The sequence below is a fragment of the Vulpes vulpes genome, chromosome 15 (assembly GCF_048418805.1).
Source record: "Vulpes vulpes isolate BD-2025 chromosome 15, VulVul3, whole genome shotgun sequence".
NCBI classification, from domain to species: domain Eukaryota; kingdom Metazoa; phylum Chordata; class Mammalia; order Carnivora; family Canidae; genus Vulpes; species Vulpes vulpes.
Window position 1 is genome coordinate 78,911,073 of NC_132794.1, and position 22,137 is coordinate 78,933,209.

The 22,137-nt window shown below is 54.5% G+C and overlaps 2 protein-coding genes across 2 annotated transcripts in view; both read left to right on the forward strand.

The window, feature by feature from the left end:
* The first annotated feature begins 2,528 nt into the window (after positions 1-2,528).
* SLC18A3 (solute carrier family 18 member A3) lies at positions 2,529-5,072 on the forward strand. The gene is made up of 2 exons (XM_072738132.1): positions 2,529-2,741; positions 2,840-5,072. The coding sequence occupies exons 1-2, from the start codon at positions 2,529-2,531 to the stop codon at positions 4,694-4,696; spliced, it is 2,070 nt and encodes a 689-aa protein (XP_072594233.1). The 3' UTR covers positions 4,697-5,072.
* A 1,465-nt stretch (positions 5,073-6,537) lies between these two features.
* CHAT (choline O-acetyltransferase) overlaps positions 6,538-22,137 on the forward strand; it is a 52,785-nt gene continuing 37,185 nt past the window's right edge. The window contains exons 1-7 of the mRNA XM_072739291.1: positions 6,538-6,765; positions 8,864-8,966; positions 11,125-11,316; positions 12,086-12,204; positions 13,596-13,649; positions 15,176-15,356; positions 17,424-17,601. Coding sequence (XP_072595392.1) covers positions 8,901-8,966; positions 11,125-11,316; positions 12,086-12,204; positions 13,596-13,649; positions 15,176-15,356; positions 17,424-17,601 — 790 coding nt within the window. The 5' untranslated portion in view covers positions 6,538-6,765; positions 8,864-8,900. The remainder of the gene's footprint in view (positions 6,766-8,863; positions 8,967-11,124; positions 11,317-12,085; positions 12,205-13,595; positions 13,650-15,175; positions 15,357-17,423; positions 17,602-22,137) is intronic.

Below are 22,137 nucleotides of genomic sequence, written 5' to 3' on the forward strand. Positions count from 1 at the left end.
TAAACTTGGAGTGCCTGGGTGGCTCAGTCGATTAAGCATCTGCCTTCAGCTCAGGTCATCACCTCGGGGTCCTGGAATCAAGCACCGCATCAGGCTCCCTGCTCAACAGGGAGTCTGCTTCTCCCTCTCCTTCTCCCTCTGCCCTGTGTGCATGTGTGAGAGCTCTCTCTCTCTCTCTCTCTCTCTCAAATAAATAAATAAATAAAAATCTTTTTAAAAAATCCTAAACTCAAGCCCTTATCTAAATGTTCATACTCTGGGTGTGTGTAGGGCTATCAAACTGTAAAATGCCTAGGCAGCAACTTAGAAAAAGAAAAGTTGTTTTTCCTGAAAGTTGTTTTCCTCATCACAAGGTTTCAAACTCAAATGACTGGAAAGCTAGGCAGGTGACATAAATGTGCAAATATCCCTCAGTTGGAGGGACACTGTGGTAAGCTGAAGAGTGTGTGCTGACTCAAGGCCTTCAAATAACATTTAAAATAATTCTGTCACCCTGAAGAGCCTCTCTCCAGTACCCACTTCCCCAGGAGGAATGTAGTGAGTGGGCTTTTCCCTCACCCTTTACTTAACAGAAACAAAGGCTGGAGACTGAGAGAGGCTGTGACTTGCCAAAGGTCAGTCAGAGGCAGATCTGTCCCCATACTGGGGCTCTTTCCCTCTCTCAGACAGAGGGCAGTTTGGCCACCACAGAGCAGGTGCTGGGAACTCTTTAGTGGAAGAGTTTCTCCTCCTTCTTGGGATGCCTGGGTGGGTGGAGAGATTAAGTAACAGGTACCAAAGCCTCTGTCTCTCACCCTGACACCCTGGTCCTATCACCTCATCCCACAGCCATTTCAGGGGCAGCAACTTGCCAATGCCCCCCACCAGCTAGGACAGAGCCTGGAATCTCAATGCCCACCTAACCACAGGGACTAGCCCGGAAGCCAAGATGCCCCTGTACCTTTTACCTGCTCTTCACAAGACCCACTACTGTGAAAGGAAGCTAAAGAACACATTTCACAGACAACAACAAGCACTTCTATCACTCTTACTATGTTATGTGCCAAGTACCCTAAGCACTAGTTACTCTTATTACATCATTTTACAAATGAAGACACTGGAGGACAAAGAGGTGAAGTAATTCCCTGGCACCCTAACTAGAAAGTGTCAGAGCTGGGAGCCACCTCAGTCGTCTGTCTCTAAAGCCCAAGTTCTGTATGCTGCATCACCCGTGCCTCCTTCTGGGTGGGAGCACACGTATAGAAAGAAGCTGGATTTATGCTAATTTACTTTTGAGACCTAAAGAATGGGAAAATTCTTTCTGACTCTGGAAAAGGCAAACTGTAATCTTAAAGACACAAGTCTCTCAATCTCAACTGCCTTTCTCCTGCCGGCCGGCCGACTGGGAACACAGACTCGTTGTGCCATCTAGGGTCATTGTTCTTTGGGGGACACATTAGGCCCAGCTCACAGCCAGGGCAGCTCAGGCAGGGTGCAGAGAATGGGGTGTCCGGGCGGTGGGGGCCCTCCCGGAAGGTGAGCTTCCCTTGAGCCTCGGAGGAGAGGAAAGCTGCCGGCTCCTGCCGTGGGAGTGGGCGCGGCGCCCACTCGGGCTTTCTTACAACTGCGAGAGAGGACCCCGGCCACGTCACGCCCGGAGCCCACCGGAGACTTGGAGGCACCTTTGTAGATTTAGGGGAAGGGGTGTGGGGAGGAGGGGGTGTGAATGGGGGCGGGACCTCGCCGAAGCGGGTGGGGGGTTAGTTCCAGGGCGAAGAGCACCTGGGAGGAGTTCCGGGGGTGGGGGTCGGGAGGAGGGCAAGGAGATGAGGGGAGCTGGGGTCCCGGACGGTGAGGCTGAAAGGGGGAGTACCTGCTGAGGGAAGGTGGCGGAGCAGTGCCGGAGGGTGGGCGGGGCAGGGCTGATATTTAGGGCCCTGGTGGGAGCGAGGCGACTTCCCTCGGTGCCCAGAAGCTCGCAGTCAGGGATTCTCTGCCGTGACATTCTCCCGAAGGGCCGGTCTGTCGGAACCGGCCCAGCAGTGTCTGCGTCTCCCCCTCCCGTCCTGGGGGTGGGAGGGGCCAGGGGTGGGGCCAGAGAAAGGGTCGGGGGGTCTGTACCGGCCCCCCACCCATCGCCGCCCCCCCATCCAGCTGCGAGAACAGATGGACGCAGCCACCGCTCACCTCGGGGGCTCTGCCCGCTGTGCGCCGAGATCCAGGCGGAGGCGGAGGCGGAGACCCGCAGCCCTCGGCGCCCTCCTCCAGCCGGGCGGGTGGAGAGCGGCCGCGGCGCGACCCCTGGGGAGGGGGACGGAGAGGGCGCCCCCCCCTCCCCCCGCGCCCCGGGTCCTAGAACTGGGCCGGGGCCGGGGAACAGACAGCCCGCTCCTGGCGCCGCGCATCCATCCTCTGGGGCTTGGCCCAGACCAGGGGGTCTTCTTACCGAGACCCTTCTCCAGGGTTTCCAGTCCCGGCGCCTCTGGGAAGGGGACCCCGGCCCCGCCGCGCCCCGCCCCCGGCCCCCGCCCCGCCGACGTCGCATTAGCATGAGCGACGCAAGTGGCCCGGGCACCACTTGGGGGCCGAGACTCGCCGCGTCACAGCCCCGAGTGGAAAGGAAAGCGGAGGCGGCGGCGGAGGAGGCCAGAGCGCGCGAGGGGAGGAGAGCGAGGCGGCGGCCGCCTGCCCCTCGGCCCGCGCGGGCGGCCCTTCCGCGCCTCGGGGACGGCCCCGCGCGAGCCAGGGGCGCGGCGTGCGCAGTCTGCGGCCCCCGCCCCGGCCCCGGCCCCGGCCCCGGCCCCGGCCCCGGCCCCGGCCCCGGCCCCTCGGCTCGCCCGCCTTCCCTGACCGCCCTGAGGCCAGCGGCGGCCGGCCCGGGCTCGGCTCGCAGCAGCCGCGGCGGCTCGAGGGGCAGGGTCTTTGCCTTTCCCGGGCACAGGGCCATGAGCCCTGCGGCCACCTGAGACACAGGGGCGCCGCGCCGACCGCGCCGACCGCGCCGACCGCGCCGACCGCGCCCGCGAAGTTGCGAGCCCGGTCTCTGCACCGCAGGGCGCCCGCGCTCGGCCCGCGAAGGCGTCCTGGGAAGAGCGGCGGAGCAGAGGCGATGGAAGCCGCAGCGCCCGCGGGCCGGGGCCGGGGCGGGGGCCGGGGCGGGGGCCGGGGCGGGGGCCGGGGCGGGGGCCCGGCCCGGGCGGCCGCCGTCAGGCTGTCAGAGGCGGTGGGCGCGGCGCTGCAGGATCCCCGGCGGCATCGGCGCCTGGTGCTGGTCATCGTGTGCGTGGCGCTGTTCCTGGACAACATGCTCTACATGGTCATCGTGCCCATCGTGCCCGACTACATTGCCCGCATGCAAAGGGCCAGCAGGCCCACCCCGAGCACCGAGGCGTCCGCTCTGCCGCTGTCCACTGCAGCCAGCGTCGGCGCCAACGCGGGCAACACCTCCGAGTCCCCGACGGCAGCGACGGAGAACGAGGACGTGAAGATCGGGGTGCTGTTCGCCTCCAAGGCCATCCTGCAGCTGCTGGTGAACCCCCTGAGCGGCCCCTTCATCGACCGTGTGAGCTACGACGTGCCGCTGCTCATCGGCCTGGGCGTCCTGTTCGCCTCCACCCTGCTGTTCGCGTTCGCGGAGGACTACGCCACGCTCTTCGCTGCGCGCAGCCTGCAGGGCCTGGGCTCGGCCTTTGCGGACACGTCCGGCATCGCCATGATCGCCGACAAGTACCCCGAGGAGCCCGAGCGCAGTCGCGCGCTGGGCGTGGCTCTGGCCTTCATCAGCTTCGGGAGTCTAGTGGCGCCGCCCTTCGGGGGCTTCCTCTACCAGTTCGCGGGCAAGCACACGCCCTTCCTGGTGCTGGCCGCCGTCTCGCTGCTCGACGCGCTCCTGCTGCTGGCAGTGGCCAAGCCCTTCTCCGCCGCGACGAGGGCGCGGGCCAACCTGCCGGTGGGCACACCCATCCACCGCCTCATGCTGGACCCCTACATCGCGGTGGTGGCCGGGGCGCTCACCACCTGCAACATCCCTCTTGCCTTCCTCGAGCCGACCATCGCCACGTGGATGGAGCACACGATGGCGGCGTCTGAATGGGAGACCGGCATGGCCTGGCTGCCTGCCTTTGTGCCGCACGTGCTCGGCGTCTACCTCACCGTGCGCCTGGCGGCGCGCTACCCGCACCTGCAGTGGCTGTATGGAGCGCTCGGGCTGGCCGTGATCGGAGCCAGCTCCTGCATGGTGCCTGCCTGCCGCTCCTTCGCGCCGCTAGTGGTCTCGCTCTGCGGCCTCTGCTTTGGCATTGCGCTAGTAGACACGGCGCTGCTGCCCACGCTCGCCTTTCTCGTGGACGTGCGCCACGTCTCGGTCTACGGCAGCGTCTACGCCATCGCTGACATCTCCTATTCCGTGGCCTACGCGCTCGGGCCTATAGTGGCGGGCCACATAGTGCATTCGCTCGGTTTCGCGCAACTCAGCCTCGGCATGGGCCTGGCCAACCTGCTCTACGCGCCCGTCCTGCTGCTGCTGCGCAACGTGGGCCTCCTGAGGCGCTCCCGCTCGGAGCGCGACGTGCTGCTGGAGGAGCCCCCGCAGGGTCTGTATGATGCTGTGCGCCTGCGTGAGCGCCCCGTGTCGGACCCCGACGGCGCACCCCGAAGCCCTTCGGGCCCCTTTGACGAATGCGAGGACGTCTACAACAATTACTACACCCGCAGCTAGCAGCCCCGCTACTCCTCCAGGTCACCCACCCACCCCCCACCTCTTGGGTCAAGGTGGCTTCAGGCTCAGGGCCGGCCCCTTCCAACGAGTATTCCACAGCCTCCACAGCCTCGGCCGGCTGGACTTCCTCGTCTGGGTCCCCTGTCTATGACCCTTTCTGTGTCACCCTCCCTCCCGTCCAGTGGGGCGCAGAGCACAGAGGCATGCGATGCGATCCTGGTCCTGCGGAGATAAAGAGGTGCGCGAGGCGCCACCTCGGGGCTCCTCTGTGTAGAACCGTGCGTCTGTCTGTCTTTCCTCCCATTTCTCTCAGTGCCAAGTTGGCGCCCTGCACCGCGGTGCTGCCGGCCCGAATCAATAAACTATATCTGTTCGAGACCGAGTCTCTTTACTGGTGAGGGTGGGCGGCCGGGCACAGGGCCAGGGCAGAGGGGAGGGTGAGCTGGGTCTGGCCCTAATACAGGTCTGGGCCTGGCAAGCACTAGGGACGCCTGTGGCTCTTTTGCTACCTAGTAGAGGAGGTAGAAATAAAGCAAATCCAGCAAAGGCTCCCACCTTCGGACACCACTTCCTTTTAGCCCGCCACAGCCCCTCCCTCCCAGCCCCAACGCAGCGCCCCAGGGTGCCGCCCGGGGGAGCCTGAGGACCCGCTATCTCCTATCTCCGGGTGTGCGAGGCACCGCCCCTTGAGGACACTCCCTGTGTCAGTCACTGAGCTTTGAAGCGTCAGGGGTGGGCCTCCCTTTAGCGTGGCATCCTGCCGGGTCCAGGCTCGGTGAGGAGTAGGGGCCGACCTGTTCCTGGCAGAGCTCCCATCTCTGTCATGTGTGTTTGTCAGAGAGCTAAGCTCTATCCTTCGAGGAGTGGGGGAGAGGTTGGTGTGTCTGCTATGACCTGGCTGTGCGGGTCTGAGTCCTAAGGGAAGAGGGTGCCAATGTGGGAGCTGGTGCCACCCCCCTTACCCCCACCCTTACCCCTGCCTTGGTGGAAGCATCTGGCCAAGGCTGTCAGAAGTCTCCCCACCTTGAGTGCTGGTCTCTGGAGCTGCAGGCCCCGGTTTGCAGGCCACTCCCAGTCCTGGAGTCTGCGGCCTGATTGAAGGCGGAGGAGCCCTACAATTCTGGCATGGAGAGGCAGCAGAGTTGGGGTACACCTATGTATTAAACAATGCCTCTGAGAGTCCTCACTACTGGTGTGTGCACATCTGTCCTCTGATCGTGTCTTGGGCTGGGTGTGTGTTTGGGCAGGGTCTGTCGTTGTGGGTCTGTCTGTGTGTGTTGCTGTGTAAGGATCTTTATGTGGGGTGGGGGTGGGGGAGGAGTGCTTTGTCTGGGAGGACTGTATGCCTCTGGCTGCGTGTCTGTAAGCATCCCCAGGTCTGTATCTCCACTCCTCCCCACCCCCTCCTCCCCATAGTGCAAGCAAGGAAGGAGGACCTCCAGTGATCGGGATGATGATGATGATGATGATGATCATTATCATTTTGAAAGGAGTTGTAGTATGATTTGAGCCTGGCCTAGACGGCGGGGAGGGGGCAGATTTCCCCAGACCCAACCCTTCCCCCAGGATTGTGCCGCCGCAGCCGCAGCCGGGGCTAGGATAATGGAGTTGGGAGAGCACCGGGACTGGGGAAGGCTGGGCAGGGGGCAATGAGCACGGGCCGGGCAATGTTCTGCACCCCGTTTTCCTGCCTGGATTCCGCTGCCTTGACACAAACTCGTCCGGGGAGCCGTCCGAGCCGGGGCAGGGGGCCTGGAGGTGGGATCGCCGCAGGCGGCGGGGGTGGGGGCGAGGACGGAGGAGCGGGAGAAACGGGGTGGGGCTGAGGGAGGGAAGAAAAAGAGGGGAGGGAGGAGGAACAGGAGGAAGGACAGGCAGGCGCGGCCGGTCCGCTGGCATCCAGGAGGGAGGCCGCGGGGACCCGGCGACGTCGGAGGCTCGACCGCGGACAGAGGCCCCCACCCCCGTACTGCTGCCGCGCCCCTGGATCCCTTCCCGCCGACACTCCCGCGCCCAGTCTTGCCTGGTGCCCGGGTACCGTGGCCAGCGCGGCGGAACCGGGAGCACAGGTGAGAGGGGCCGGGCGGGAGAGCGCCGCGCCGGAGCCGAGCGCAGGGAGCCGGGGGCGGGGGAGGAGGGCTCGGTCCGGGGAAGGCGCCGGGTCCGCAGGCCCCAGGGGCCGCGGCACTGGCCGAGTCCTGAACCGAAGTGGCCGTCGGGGAAGCGCCGGGAGAGTGTGGGATTCCGCGGCTCTGGCGCTTCCCCACGGCTTGTGGAGGCAGAAGGGCCGGGAGCAGGACGGCGAGAAGTTAGGGGAAAGGGCTTGGAGAGGCTTGGCCATCACGCTCCGCGCCTCCGCGTGCGTGTCCTCACTTCTCTATTCTGGATCCCCATCTGCTAAATGCCAGGGTCTGCATTTTGTGTGCCCAGCCAGGGCGTCGGCAGGCCTCACCGGGACCCCTCTGATTTGCGGGTACGCACCCGACTCTCGCGGAGGTGGGAGGTGGGGAGCAGCCTCAGGTGGCAAGTGTGAGCTAGGTCCCAGGGAGTCCCTACATGGTGCCTGTGTTGCGGAGGCCGAGCTCGGATTGGGCCTCAAGTTCAGAGGAAAGACCCCCCCCCCCCCCCCTCCCGGGAGCCTTGGGAAGCCAGGCTGGTGGCAGCACCGACTGGAGGGCATCAGAAGCAAAAAGATACGCATATATATCCGCATTCACCGCCTAATTCCTGGCCCTGGGGTGGGGTGGGGGGGAGCAGCCCGCTGCCCAGCAGGGACCAGGCCCTCCCATTTGGTCCCCAGGAAGCCATAGTGCTCCAACCTCACACCTCTCCAAGATATGGGGTGTCCAGTCACACTAGGACCTTTACCAACTTGACCTTGCCCTCACTGACCTTTCCAAATTCTACAGCCCTGCCGTGGACCCTTCCTTGTATACCACTGTTTCCATTTTGCTGGGTGTAGGGGCAATGACTATGCTGTTCAGCAGGTCTGGGGACCACCTAGTGCACAGCATCCTGGCATGGAGTTCATGTAGGTTCTGTATTCTCTGCTAGTACTGCCAGGCAGCCCCAGGTTTCTCCATTCCTGAGCCTGATTCATCATCTTTCTGGAAGCTCTGTCCTTGGGTCAGCTGTGCCTAGAGCCTAGCCCCCACCTGGGCTATGCTTGCCTGGGGTGGGGGTGGGGGATAAAATGGACTAAACATCAGCTTTAGGCTCTTGGGAGAGAATAGGGGATGGATGAGTAGAAATCATGAGTGTGTCGCTCTGAGACTCTGCTTTGGGAATATGCTGAGGGTAGAGGGTGGTCTTAAATAGGGCTTTGCCCCTCTTGTCCTGGGTCACTTCTACTGCAAATAAAAAAATTAATCCATTTTTCTCCAGGCTGAGTCAGGTGACCCCTAGAGTCCTGGACTGCCCAGCTGCCCTGTAGCATCTCCTCAGTGTTCCCATGCCACCTACACTAGGGGCCTGCAAACCAGAGATTGCCTAAGTCACAGTCCATCCAGCAGGCCCCAGGGTCCTCCACCACAACCCCTGTCTTGGCCACAGGCCAGGCTCCTGGTCAGCCCAGAGTGCCTCCTGAGCCCACAGCCTAAGAGGACATGTATTCATTTACCCGTGCATTCATGCAAGCATATGTTCCTTCAATTCAGCTGCCCAACACTGATCCTACTCCATGCTAGTCACTGGCTAGGTCCCAGAGGTGAAGCCCTGAACACAACAGGAGAAGTTCGCAGTCTAGTAGGAGAGATCTTAATCAGCAAAACATGTATCTGTTGAGTCCTAGGCAGGAACAAAGCAAGTGCTCTGCCAATGACCCCTTTATGATTTGGAGTGAGCAAGCTCAACAGGCTCCTTCCCATTCTGGCCTAGGGTGGTCAGTTGAGTCTGGGTGACAGTCTTATGGAATAGGTATCAGCTAAAGACTTGCTTTAGACCCCACTCTAACTTCTTTGGGGACTCGGAAAGGACACGTAGTTAGAGAGGCTGGTCTGGAGGTTGGGAGATTGGGACCTGCACTGAGGTCCTGTGTGATTGGGGCCCATGTCTAGCTCTGGCTTCCTTACAGGGTAGGGGTGGAGGGTTAGACTATGGAAGGTAAAAGGGTCCATGACAACTCTATGTGGCTGTTGTACTGATGTCTCCCTGCTTCTTGGTCCTCAGGTCTGCACCTCTGCTTCCCCAGCCAGGAGTCACCAAGATGCCTATACTGGAAAAAGCTCCCCATAAGACAGCAACAAAAACTCCCAGCAGTGAGGAGGAGCCTGTGAGTGACTTTTAGAGTCCTGTCTCTCATCCCTGCCCTCCCCACTTACATACCCCTGCTTCCAGAATAGTCCTGTATGGGACTGGCCTCAGCACTTGCCTGGCCACTAGCCCTGTCCTCTCCTGGGCATGAAGCCCAGGCTGCGGTCTTGCCCTGAGCCTGCTGAGGATCCTGGGAGAGCCTGGAGGGCCTAGGAGTGGCTTCAGGCAATGTTGAAGAAATGCTAATAGCCACATCCTTATTCCTAAGGCCAGGAAGAGCCCCTGACCTGGGCTAGATACTCTTCTCCCTAGGCTTTTCCTTTCCCCAGGTTTCACTTCCAAAGGCTTTGATCCTGGTGGAGTTGCCTTACGGTAAGACTGAACTCTCTAAGCCTTGTCACATCCCAGCCTCAGCTGCTGGCTCAGTCCTGGAGCCTTAGGCACCATCTTCCCCACTGGCCTAAGACACTGCCACTTTCCTTAGGTAGGCATCCTCCTTCCCCACCTTCTTAAGTGATGGAGCAGCACATCTGATCTCCAGATTGTTGAAGCGTCGGCCCCTCTGCTACATTTGTCTTCTTGCCACCTCTTTACCCGGGGCTTCATTTGAAACCCTAATCAGAATTTTTTGGATTCTCCCCATGAAATTGCTCACCATGTTGCCCTGACTATTACAGCTCACGAACGTCTCTGTTGTTGAGTCTGGTCCATGACATGCCCTTTCCTTGAGAGCAGGCGTTCTCTCTCCATTGTCCCTAAGTACAGTCCAGGGCTTGGTTCACATGAAGTGCCTGTAAAATGTGTACTGACCTGAGACCCTAGGGTCCAAAGACACTCAGTACATGTCCCTGTCTCCAGCCCCAGGCCTCGGCTAGAAGCCCAGGAGAATCTAGAGAGGAGCCCCATGGGACTGAGATGTATGAGCCAAGATTTCCTGCCTCATTCCATTTTACCCATCACTGATTCCCTATGACTGAGCCCCAGAACATTATCAGAGCCCTGAGGAAAGGTACCCTGTTTCTAGCACAGACTCTAGACAGGCCTGCTGACACTCTTGGCAAGGCCACCATCTGGGCTGTGCTTGCCCACTCCCCCACCACACAGACCCCCAGACCCCAAGAGAAGGAAAAGGGAAACAGAATGGCTGGTTGGGGGGCTTGGACCTGGCTTTCTTGAAGTGGACTAAGCAACTTAGAATGCTGCCCAGACCACCCTCATCCTTGAGCATTCGCTGGGGCAGGAGCAGCCCATAACTGGCAATGACCTCCCCCTTCCTCCCCCTAGGGCAGTGAGCCCTAAAGACAGGATCGGGCAGGCAAGGACTCCCATTCTTTCATCAGCACAGGCTCCCATACTGGTCCCTGTCTGCCCAGGGCCGCTGCAGGGAGGGCTCCAGCCCATGCTGCAGCAGGAGCCGAGCAGAGGCAAGCGTTCACTGGGTCCCTTTACTCCACAGCCTGGTCCCACCACCCCAAAGAGAAAAACCCCTGAAAGAAGGTGGCCCCCTACCACCAATTTTGTAAACTTGAATCTGTAATATGAAAAGTTGTGGTTTCTGACTGTGACTAGCTTAGTGAGGAAGAAGGAAAAGGAGGAGATGTAAAAGAGCCAGTCTCTCCATGAGTATAACACCCTTTGTGTCCAGAGATAAACTAGCTTCTTTCTGAAGCCCCAGCTGGGAACAATTCCTAAATTAACAGTGACCAACAGCCAATATCAATGACAGGTTTCTTTCATCTTAGACCTATTCTTTGTGGTTTAAAAGCATTTTCATATAGGATTTCTTTGATCCTATGAGAAGTAGAGGCTATTAACGCCCATTTTACAAGGGAGGAAACTGAGGCACAGAAGGGAGGTGGTTTGCTTAAGATCACGCAGCTTGTCAGCATCAGGGTCAGTGCATGAACTCAGTACAAACATCAAGGTCTTCTCCTCTACACTTTATCCCCTCTTGGGGGCAGGGCTAAGGTACCAGAAAAAATGACAGAAGCTTCTTAAAGTCAGAATTCCGCTGAGCTGAGCCCTGGAAATAGGCAAGATTCAAGATAGGGAACAAAGATGGGGACTGATGGAGACACCAACTGGAGACCAACTTGGGGACAGGCATGGTCTAATGCCCACTGATGGACCCCACATAAGAACAGGCATAGAAAGTGCCTATGAACTTTCTCTTCCAGAAGTTGCCCAAACTTCCAGTGCCCCCACTGCAGCAGACCCTGGCCACTTATCTGCGATGCATGCAGCACCTAGTACCTGAGGAGCAGTTCAGGAGGAGCCAGGCCATCGTGCAGCAGTTTGGGGCCCCTGGTGGCCTTGGTGAGACCCTACAGCAGAAGCTCCTGGAACGACAGGAGAAGACTGCCAATTGGGTAAGAGTTATTGAGAGGGGCAGACTGCAGGGGGCTGGCAAGGGTGCAGTGCAGACAAGGGACCCACAGGATGGGGGACAGGGAGTAGACTTGAAGACAGGGATTTGGATGAAGGGCAGGTAAGCAACAAAGATGGGACAGATTGGGGGAGAGGGAAGAGAAGAGAAACAAGGGTATTGCAAGGGACAAAAATGAGGGACAGACAGGATGGGGACCAAGAAGGGACAGATGGGGATAGAGTTGAAGTGATGGAGAGAGACAGGGTATAGAGGTGGAAGACAATGGGGGTCAGGAATGGGGGAATGGATAGGAGAGTGTAAGAGATAGAAATGGGGCAACAAGGTAAGACAAGGGACAGAGATGGAGACAGACGGGGGACAGAGATGGGACAGCAGAAGATGGGGATTAGCTCAGGGAAGCAAAGAAGAGGGCAAAGCAGGAATAGAGCACACGTAGGATGGGCAGGGGACAGGGATGAAGTACCAAACACCCAGAATAGGAAACTAGGATGGAAGAGAGAAATGGCATGGGGCAAAGATGAAAGTCAGTCATGGTGGACCAGAGAGCACACAGTTCCCCTAGCACATACCTGGGGCACAGTGTGTGTTTGTAGAGCGAATGAATGAGGTGTATGATCCAACAAAGTGTCCCAATTGTCCCGTGGGGCTGCCAGGATGGGACTGGCACTCTTCACAGGCAAGGTGATCTTGTTCAGAGGGGTGTGTATGACCGCTGGGAGTAATGGCGCCCCTCTCATTCTCCCCAACAGGTGTCTGAATACTGGCTGAATGACATGTATCTCAATAACCGCCTGGCCCTGCCTGTAAACTCCAGCCCAGCAGTGATCTTTGCCCGGCAGCACTTCCAAGATACAAGTGACCAGCTAAGGTGAGGCCACCATGCTCCTAGGTTCACAGCTTGAGAGTCTGCCTGGAGCCTAGCCCCAGCACCAGGAAGAAAAGATCGAGGCTTGTGCCTCGGCTGAGCTTTCTAAGGCCAAATGCCCCTGAGACAGAGGCTGTCCAGGCTGTGGTCCAGGAAATAGGTTAGATGAGGCTGCTATGTGAGTGACAAACACCCAGTCTTCCTCAGAACATATTTATTTGGGGTGGGGTGAGCAGTAGAGGAGGTCATGGGCTCCCAGGTGTTCCCATGGCATTCTCCACCTGGCTGAGGCTCTGGAAGGAGGTGTGTATCCTCTGACCCCACCAGTACTTGAGGCTTGGACTTGTCCCTCGGATGCACTGCCCCAGGCTGTCTGAGACGACCTCTGCTGTGGCCCCACCAGCCCACAGCTCTCAACAGAGGCTCCAAGGGGGTGGAAATGGTTCTTTCCTGCCAGCTGCCGCCACCAGAGCCTCTGCCATCTGCTGCAATTTCAGGGCTCACTGAGCCACTGGAATGGCCTCTGGGCCCACTGATGTTGATTGGGGGGCTGGGGGGAGCAGGAGGGGTGATGAACATATACACAGGGATGTGGCAGGGAGGAAGGGTCTTCCTACAGTGGTCTCGCAGATCCAAACCCAATGTGGCACAGCACAGGGACAGCTCAGAGAAGAAAAGCAAAACAAAAACAAACAAAAGAGGAGGGGCCTACATCGGCCAATGAGCAGGACTCAGCTGCGCCAGGAAAACCCTCATCCCCTCCTTCCTCATGGGGACTAGCCCAACCCAGCTGCTGGTCAGGCAGCCTGCAGCCTGGACCTCCCGTGGGCAAAAGGAAGTGTGCAGATAGATGGATGAACAGCATCTGAAAACAATTGTCAAGCTGCATCCAAGGGGGCAGGGTCATCATCCATGGACAGTTAAGATGACACAGTCCTATGGCACAGTCCTCTGGTGACTTTTCTTTCCCCTAGCACCCACTTTCATTTTCATTAGCACTAAGGGGACCAAATTGTTGACTTTTCCTAGGAGGCTGGATTTCCCCAAACCTGGGTTCCCGGTCTAGCTCAGCCCCAGCACAGGCCTTTCCTAGGGACAACCCCCACCCCTGACCATCCAGCCTTCTCCTGCCTGCTCTCTGGCCTCTCCCAGCTTCCTCTCCCAACTCTTCTCCTCCTCCCCATTTACCCTCCAGGGCCCCCTCCTCCTAGTTATCTCCACAAGACCATTTTAATACAAGGCTTGTGAAAGACTGGCAGCATGCCTGCAGCAGGGTCCGGGAGGGATGGTTGAGCTTGAGAGAGGGATGTGGAGTAGAGGGAGAGGAGAGTGGGAGAGAGGGAAGGAGCCTGAGCCCCTAAGAGGAGAACCTCAGCCCTGATCTCTCTCTGCAGGTTTGCAGCCAGCCTCATCTCTGGTGTGCTCCACTACAAGACGCTGCTGGACAGGTAGGTTGGGGCCAGCCTGGGAAGGGTAGTGCCCTAATTTGGCACAGCCTGTTGAGTCATCTGTCTCCCTGCCACACTAGCCACGGAGCTCCCAGAGGCAAAGACCTTGTCTTTTTCCAGCCCTGGATTCCCGGGTCCTGTCACAGGGCAGGTAGACTCCCCCCCCCTTCCCCATCCCAACTCCTCCAGCATCAGGATAATGTTAACCCCAGCTAACATGACTGAACATTAATGGTTCCTTTTCCTAGGGTGATCACTGTCCTTCCTTGATCTCTTTAAAATGCTATGTGCCTCAGGAATTTAGGGGATGCATGAGAAGGCAGAGAAGGAGTCATGGGAGCGAGGTGATGGTGGATTCATCCTTGCTAGTTGCCAATTGAGGGGAATGGTCTCCTCATGCTGAGCCTATGTACCAGGCTTCAACCTCTCTGGTTTCCTCTCCAGCTTGGACAGGTGTTCCTCAGATGATCTGTGGTGAAGGACCAATGTATTTTTTTAACTTTATGAAATGTAAAACACTACAAAAATGAATTCACAGAAAAATGGTACAAAGGCACAGAATACACAACCACATATTTTGTTTTTATTTTAGATTTAACACACATAGAATTCCTCAGTTAACTTGCTATAAAAGTTTCTGAGAGCTGCTTCTGCTTCTCAGAGTTCAGAGCGGCATCTGCACTTTGAGCAGCAGGGCCAGGGACACCATACCCTCACTCTGCCCCAGCTAATCTCAGGGCTGCCTCTTATCCTCAGGGCTCAGTTCACACCTGGTCCTTGTCACTCTGTCTCACTACCTGAAACCCTCTCATTTATCAGCTTGCTGCTTGTTGTCTACGCCCCACTTACACATCCCAGGATCTGTGTCCCATCACTCATGTTTTGTTTGCCACTATAACCCCAGATCATAGAAATAAATGTGCCTGGCACAGAGGAGTGCTCAATAAAATGTGTTGCCTGAGAGGGAGGGAGGGAAGGAGAGAGAGTGGAGAGACAGAGGGAGAAGGAGAAGGAGCAGGGAGGGAGGAAGGAGAGAGAGCTAGAGGGAGAAAGAATGAGAAGAGAGAGGAGGAAGTGGCAGAGCAGAAGGGAAGGGAGCGAGTAAAGAACACAAGAGATGCTGAGACCTCAGAAGAAAGAACTTTCTACCTTGAACTCAGAGAAGGCTTCTAGAAGAGATGATGGAAGAGTAGGCTCCTGAAAGAGTAGGAGTTTTCTGAACACGTTCGTTGAGCACAGGGGTGGGGTGAAGGCATGCCAAGCAAAGATCAGCACGAGTGAAGTCATGAGGGCAAATATGAAAGTTCTGTACATGTAGTGCCCGAGGCAGTGATGAGGGAGACTCTCAGAGGCTTGAGAAAACCCTGAGGACCCCTCCATGGGCTGTGGAAACACAGAACTCCACCACTTCAGAAAGTGGCTCTTTGACTGCCATCCTAATGCAGTTCTGGTGTTTGTGCCCTGCTTTGCCTAATCAAGTCAAGTAGACCCAATTCTGATCCCCTGCTTCCCTCCCTGCTGTCCAGCCACTCCATCCCTCCTGACTGTGCTAAGGGCCAGCTGTCAGGGCAGCCACTTTGTATGAAGCAATACTACGGGCTCTTTTCCTCCTACCGGCTCCCCGGCCACACCCAGGACACACTGGTGGCCCAGAAGAGCAGTGTCATGCCTGAGCCAGAGCACATCATCGTGGCCTGCTGTAACCAGGTAAGTGGCCTGGCCCTCTCTGCTGCAGCCTCTCCGCCCTGGGGAGGATGCATGAATACATATCAGTTCCTGTTTCACCAGGGATGCTCAGCCTCCCCTTCGAGGCACTCAGTGAGTTAGGATAGAGTAGGTTCTCTCAACTCCTGGTCAGTCCCATTTATCCCCATATTTATCATTTATGAGTACAAGGAGAGTCATCGATTGAGAATGACTTCAGTGGGCTCCCATTTTGGCCCTGACCAGCCAGGTCAGCTGGTCTGAATGGATGGTGGGCTTTTAATGAGACCCAGCGTGGCCTCAGCAACTCCTCATGAATAACCCAGGTGGCGGCCTTCCTGGAGACCACACACAGAAGATGGACACCTTTCCGGACTGACTGTCCAGACCTCCATGTCCAGGTGCTAGGCTCAGCACTTATTCATCCCTCCTGATTCAGTAGTGACCTGCAGAGGTGCTTGGAATCCCCATCTGACAGAAGAGGAAATAAGGCCTCAAACAAGTTGAGTGGCCTGTCCAAGGCTGAGAAGGCCTTATAGGCCTGGCCAGTACCGCCCGCTCATACCCTGCCTCCTGCAGCTCAGGTCTTCACACTGGCTTCCAGGAGCCCACAAGGGCCCGTGAGGACCCAGGAGACAGGCTAAGCATGTAGGTTCCTGACCCCTTAGCAGCACTCATCAGACTATAGATTCTCTATATTGAGCTTCCACCTAATTATTTCATCTGACAAGAAGCTGTTTTGGGCCTTCTTTGTTTTGTTTTGTTTTTGTTTTTGTTTTTGTTTTTGTTTTTGTTTTTGTTTTTGTTTTTGCTTTTTGTTTTTGTTTTGGTGTGGTTTGGCTTTGGATTTTAGTGGGGTTTTTTTTTGTTTGATGTTGTTTTTGTTTCTTTTTTTTTTTTTTCTTCTAAAACCCAAGTTTGACACCTACTCTAGAGATTCCCCTGCTATTTGTGCTACCATGTTTTCTTCTTGGGTTCACCTGATACTTTCAGTCTAAGATAGAAGCTCAGTGAAAGTCTGCCATCCTAGGTTGGCTATTCCCACCAGAAGCCTCCCTGATGCATTTTGGCCACAAATAATAACTTCTCCATCTTCATTAAAAAGACAAACTCAGAATTTCCCAGCTCCTGCATGTTGCACTATTCATCCATTCCAGAAATACTCTCAGGGCTCCTGCTCTGGACCAGGCCATGTATCTGTTGCTCAGGGCATGAGACCAGGCACTCATATCAACTGGCAGAAAAGGGATCTTGACTTGGGGCTAGGGATAAGACTTTTCACGAAGCCCAAGACCTTAGCTTCAAAGCTCCTGAATGACAGCTCACAGGCCTCATTTGGAACACACACATGCACACATGTGTATGCGCACACATAAGGATAGAGCATTTTGCATGTTTTCCATTTTAATCTTCCTCTGCATATTATTTGCTAACTTGCTTTTTTTCTCCACTCACCATTGTGTTTGATGTCTATCCCTATAGCTGTATCTAGAACTAGTTTATTCCTATTAATTGCTGAGTGGATGTTCACTAGATGAATACACTACATCTAACTTAGCTGTTCCCCTGCTGAAAAATATTTGGTCTCTCTCTACTGTTTTGCTATTGCAAATACAACCTAAATGCACACTCCTTCACATGTCTTCTGGGCACGAGAGTATATGTTTCTCCAAGCCTTAGGCTAAAGTATGTATTTATAAGAGTAGTTGCTGCTGAATCATAAGGTATGCACAATTTAGCTGGACATACATTGCCCTCCAATAGTAGTTGTAGCAATCTATACTTAATTCCCCACAAACATAATAGTTTTACATGAAGTGAGAACCACAGAAGCAAGTTTTATTTTAGCTAAATTTAATCTGGCCTTCTTTGATTTGGGGAAGACTGGAGTCCAGCACAGTCAACAGCATTGGGTAGGTCCCCAACTTGTGACTGTTCAGAACCATCACATACCTTAAGATCCTTGGGCCTGAGTATCCCCCACCTGTGCTCACAGGTGAAGGCTCAGTGAAGGCCCTTCACCTTGGGCCAGCTGCTATGAGTGACATGTTTGACCTGTTTCCCCCACAGTTCTTTGTCTTGGATGTTGTCATTAATTTCCGCCGTCTCAGTGAGGGGGATCTGTTCACTCAGTTGAGAAAGATAGTCAAAATGGCTTCCAACGAGGATGAACGCTTGCCTCCAATCGGCCTGCTGACGTCAGAAGGGAGGAGCGAGTGGGCTGAGGCCAGGACGGTCCTCGTGAAAGGTTAGCAGCAGTGCCCAGCACGTCTCCACGCTCATCTCATCATCATGCCCATTGGCTTTCCTTCCTCTACAGTCGGGCACCATGCCTCATCCCCATTTGCCATAGCATGGGGCGCTCAGGCCTCCCTCCAACTCAGGACCTGACAACAAGTCAGCTGAGGATCCTGGACGCTGACGGCACCTTTTGTACCCTCATATTTCATCTGGAAATATTCTAGCTTCCTGGGTGAGACTGACTAGCACTGGAATCTTGGGATGTCTGGGAATATTGAGGGAGGAAAGATTTTGAGCTGGAGGAAGGCTGGCTACAATTAAGCAGTTGTGCTTTACTGGTGGGCAGGGATGGTACTCATTTTAGGGGTCCGAGTCACTGGGAGAGCTGTCACATGGAGATATGGGATAGAGCCCAGATCTGGGAGGGTGGCTCACTGCCTTCTTCACGTGATTTCTCAGTCCTCAAACTTTTCATCTTCAAACTGACCTATCCTTCTGGGTGGCTGCTGCTCTTATGAAAGTTTCTAAGCATTCTCATAAGAAAGCTGGTAATAGTCTTAAATCTTTTAAATCATCCTTCTGGAAACTAATTTTCAAATCCAAAGCCAGTTCTATTCCCAGGAATTGGATGGAATGCTTTCCTTTCTTGTCTACATTAGAGATTCCAGGATAAAGGTGAGGCTTCCATGTTCCTCCAGAGGTGGACCTCCATCTGCACCTTGGGCTCTCATTTGGCCAAGTGTCCATTCAGACTTCCTGAGGACCTGGGCTAGGCCTGGAAAATATAAGAGGCAGAGAGGATGAAGCCACTGCCCCTGAGCAGCCCCCTGGACAGTGAAAGGAAAGGCATGGGAATCAGATTCAAGTACACAGTAATGCAGCATCTACCCATGTAAAGCAATAAGATAGCAAGTACCAATAAGCGTTCCAGGACTTCATCAAGAGGAGGGAGCCCTCCTATTTGGGAAGCTATTGAAAGGCTTCATTTGAAAAAGTGGGAATTATGCAAAGCTCTGAGACATGAGTGAGAGGGGCAGGAAGGAGGGGTAGCATACAGGTAGGCAGGCGGTCTATGAGCAAAGCTAATTGGCCCCAAGGACGTGCCTGCCCTGCCTGGTTCTACAAGGAGAGCAACCAGCAGGCAAAGATGGCCATGCTGGATGTATGGAAAGAATAAAAAGGTGGTAGAGTCTGGTTCTCTGGCAATAGGCACTTGCATTTTCTGATCCCTCTCCTTAGAAAATTATTTCATCAAAGTTAACTAGCTCCTTGCACCATCCAGTGCTCAGCTCAGGTGTCACTGCCTCAGGTCCCCTAGAGCATCCCCCACTCAACACACTGTCACCTTGTCCTGCTTTCTTACAATGATTGAAATTGTCACTCTGAATTTAGTTTCTCATTTGTCTATGCGTGCTGATTATCTGCCTCCCTTCCCTAGTCTCTAAATTCTAGGAGAACAGGGGCCTTATTTGTTTGGATTAACTTTTTAATCTACTTTGCCAAACACAGTGGGGCCCCAGTTATATTTGTTATATAGAAGAACGAATGGTTACTAATGATAGTAGGTCCCAGGCTTCTTGCCTACCTACCAGTTAATTATTTCTTTATTCAATCATGGGGCACTTACAGAATGCTCAGTCCTAAATCGAGGGCTGCAGGGGCCACAAGGGGGAATGAGACCTGACCCTGTTCTCACAGACCCAACTACCAAGTTGGAAAATTAATAACTTACCATTAGAAAGTGAGTTAATTCCCTCAGGAGATCATGGTGTAATCAAATCCCACTGTTCTCCCCTCCAGGGACAGAGACAGGCATCAAACAATCGCCTCTGCTTCCAATACAGTTTCCACTTTATTAGCCAGCCAAGCTATCTCCCTGTAGGACTGACAGGGATTGCCTTGAGGTTTAAGTGCTTGGGTTGTGCTAATCGGAATTAATTTGTTAATGGCACTTGATCTGGCTTTCTGAATGGAAGTGCTGTTTCTGAAGGAAGCGTGACAGAGAGGAAGGGCCCACACGCCTCTCCTTCAGAGATCTGATTAATCTGTGTCATCTGCACAGCAGGAAACCAGTCCTTCACAGAGCCCTCCTCCCCAGAGCCTCCCCTACTCCTGGAGGGGAAACCATTTAGGAAAGGATTTCAGTATAGATGGCAGCTTGGACTAAGTTTGATAGTAAAGATGAAAAGACATGGGTGGGGTCCAGATATATCGCAAAGTAGAAGTACAAGGAGGAAAAGAGAAGTGAGGAAGATTCCTAGATTTTTTAATTTAAGCAACCTAGTAGATGGTGGTACCATTCACTGTGATGGGAACCAGGTTGGCAAAGTGGCTACAGAATGAAGCCCTTTCTAAGTATGTCAGGTTTGAGATGCCTTGAGTCATCTAAGTGGAGATGTCAAATTAGATCTATGTGTCTGGAGCTCAAGAGAGAGGTCAGTGCGGAGACATAAATTTGAGAGCTATCAGCACATAAGTGATATTTAGTCATGGACCTGCGTGAGATCATCTAGAAATAGCAGAATGGGTCCTTGGAGGTCAGGTAGAGAAAGATGCAAAGGGGATTGAGAAAGAGCAGCCCATGAAGTCAAGAGCAAACCAGGAGGTGAGTCATGAAGATCCAAAGGGAAAGAGGAAGCAGCCAACCACTTGGAATGTTACTGGGAGCTTAGGGAAGAGCTGGACAGAGATGAGACACAGAGCTTGGCAACCCCAAGTCATTGCTGACCTTCACTGAGATCAGACTGGGGAGTAGGAAGAATGAATGGTTGTATGCTAGTAAGTGTGATCCAACAGCAGGAAGAAATTGATGAAACTGTCAATGAGTAGAATCAGTTAAGCATGGATGACTGTTTTCAGATATTTTGGTATTAAAATAGCAGAAAAATGGGGCAGTTGCTGTGAGAAGATGAGGGTCAAGAAAAGCATCTTTAGTAGGAGAGGCAAGTGCATAGTTGTATGTAGACAACTATATTGAAAGTACTCGAGTAAGAGAAATCATTAATGAGGACAAAGGAGAGGAATGGAGGCATGAGATTCTTGCAAAGGCAAAAAGAAATGGAACCCAGAGAATAAGAAGCCTTTGCTTGGTACAGGGGAAACTGAAACCTGGGCCTGCGGTCCATGGGCCTATGGCTGTGGTAGTGGGAATGCGAGAAGGTTCCTGACTGATGGCTTCTCGGTCTCAGATCAGCAGAGCCATGGCCCTGGGTGGAGAGAGGTGGGGGTGGGATTCTCAAGACAAAAGAGAACAATGAAATGGTCTCTTGGAAAACTTGATGAGATTTAAGGATTCTGTTGAGCTCATATTTAAGGGCTTGGGGGTCATACATTTTAGAAATCAATTAGCTTTGTTTTGCAATTTTTTGCCTCACAATGTACATCTTCTCAGGTTCAGGCAAAGAAAAATGGGTCACTAGGTTCAGCCTTGGTTGGAGAATATAACCGAGGGAAAGAGGGGGAAAGTATGGCAAGGGAATGGTTATAATGTTAGAGTCTGAAATGAGTAAGGAAGTGTAGTAGTCTGCTTGGGTCATCATATCAAAGTACCACAGACTGAGTGGCTTAAACAGCAGAAATTTATTTTCTCACCATTCTGAAGGCTAAAAGTCTGAGATCAAGGTATGGACATGGTTGGTTTCTTCTGAGGCCTCTCTCCCTGGCTTGTAGATGACTGTCTTCTCCCCGTGTTTCCTGTGGTCTCCCATCTGTGCATATCTCTGTCCTAATTTCTTCTCACAAGGTCACCAGTTATGTTGGATTAGGGCCTCATTTTACCTTAATTACCTCAATAAAGATCTCACCTCCAAATACAGTCCTATTCTGAGATACTGGGGAGTTAGGACTTCAACTTGGGGACTTTGAGAGGACACAACTCAGCCCATGACTGGAGGGAAATGAAAGATGGAGGTGGATGATAGATAGGGGGAAGAGGTAGTGATGTCAATGGTTTTGAGGAGTCAATGAGATGAGACATGTTACATCATGTCAGGAGGATGTTACATCATGTCAGGAGAGGAGGGACAACAGTGTGTGAATCAGAAGGTTGGAAGTGTGGTCAGAGTATGGGATGCTTGAGTCTGACACTTCAGAGGAGGTCAGTTCCTGGTAGTGATGAGATCCCAGGTGTGACTGTGGGAGTGGAGGCTAAGGTTGGACAGTCAAAGGTGGGAGATCAAGGGGCTGAGAGAAGAGGGCGAGTGTGGGGTGGGTCCCCCACACAGACATCCGGGCTGCAGGAATGATGGCTGGATTGGTGATGGAGAAGAAGGAGGTGAACCAGGAATCCAGATTGGCATGATGGGGAGCTGTGAGGAAATCAGGGGAATGTAGAGACAAGGGGGACAATGATGACGGGGGTGGGAAGGTAGAAGTCTAATACCTGGAGCTCCAAAGGGAAAACAGGGAGGAGCCATGTAGGAGCAGGGACAGGGAAAAATACCACCTACCCCACCTGGCCCTGGGGGGCATGAGTGTGAAGGAAAATAGTCTCCTGGAGAGGGCACAGGGAAGTGTGTCCCTCAGGGAGGGCCTCCCTCCTGTT

What these genes read in the sequence shown, in the direction of transcription:
- SLC18A3 (XM_072738132.1), top strand. Translation starts at nt 2,529, where the DNA reads ATGAGCGACGCAAGTGGCCCGGGCACCACTTGGGGGCCGAGACTCGCC. An exon ending in CCAGGGGCGCGGCGTGCGCA is followed by an intron (nt 2,742 to 2,839) that starts GTCTGCGGCCCC and finishes GACCGCCCTGAG; the next exon opens with GCCAGCGGCGGCCGGCCCGG.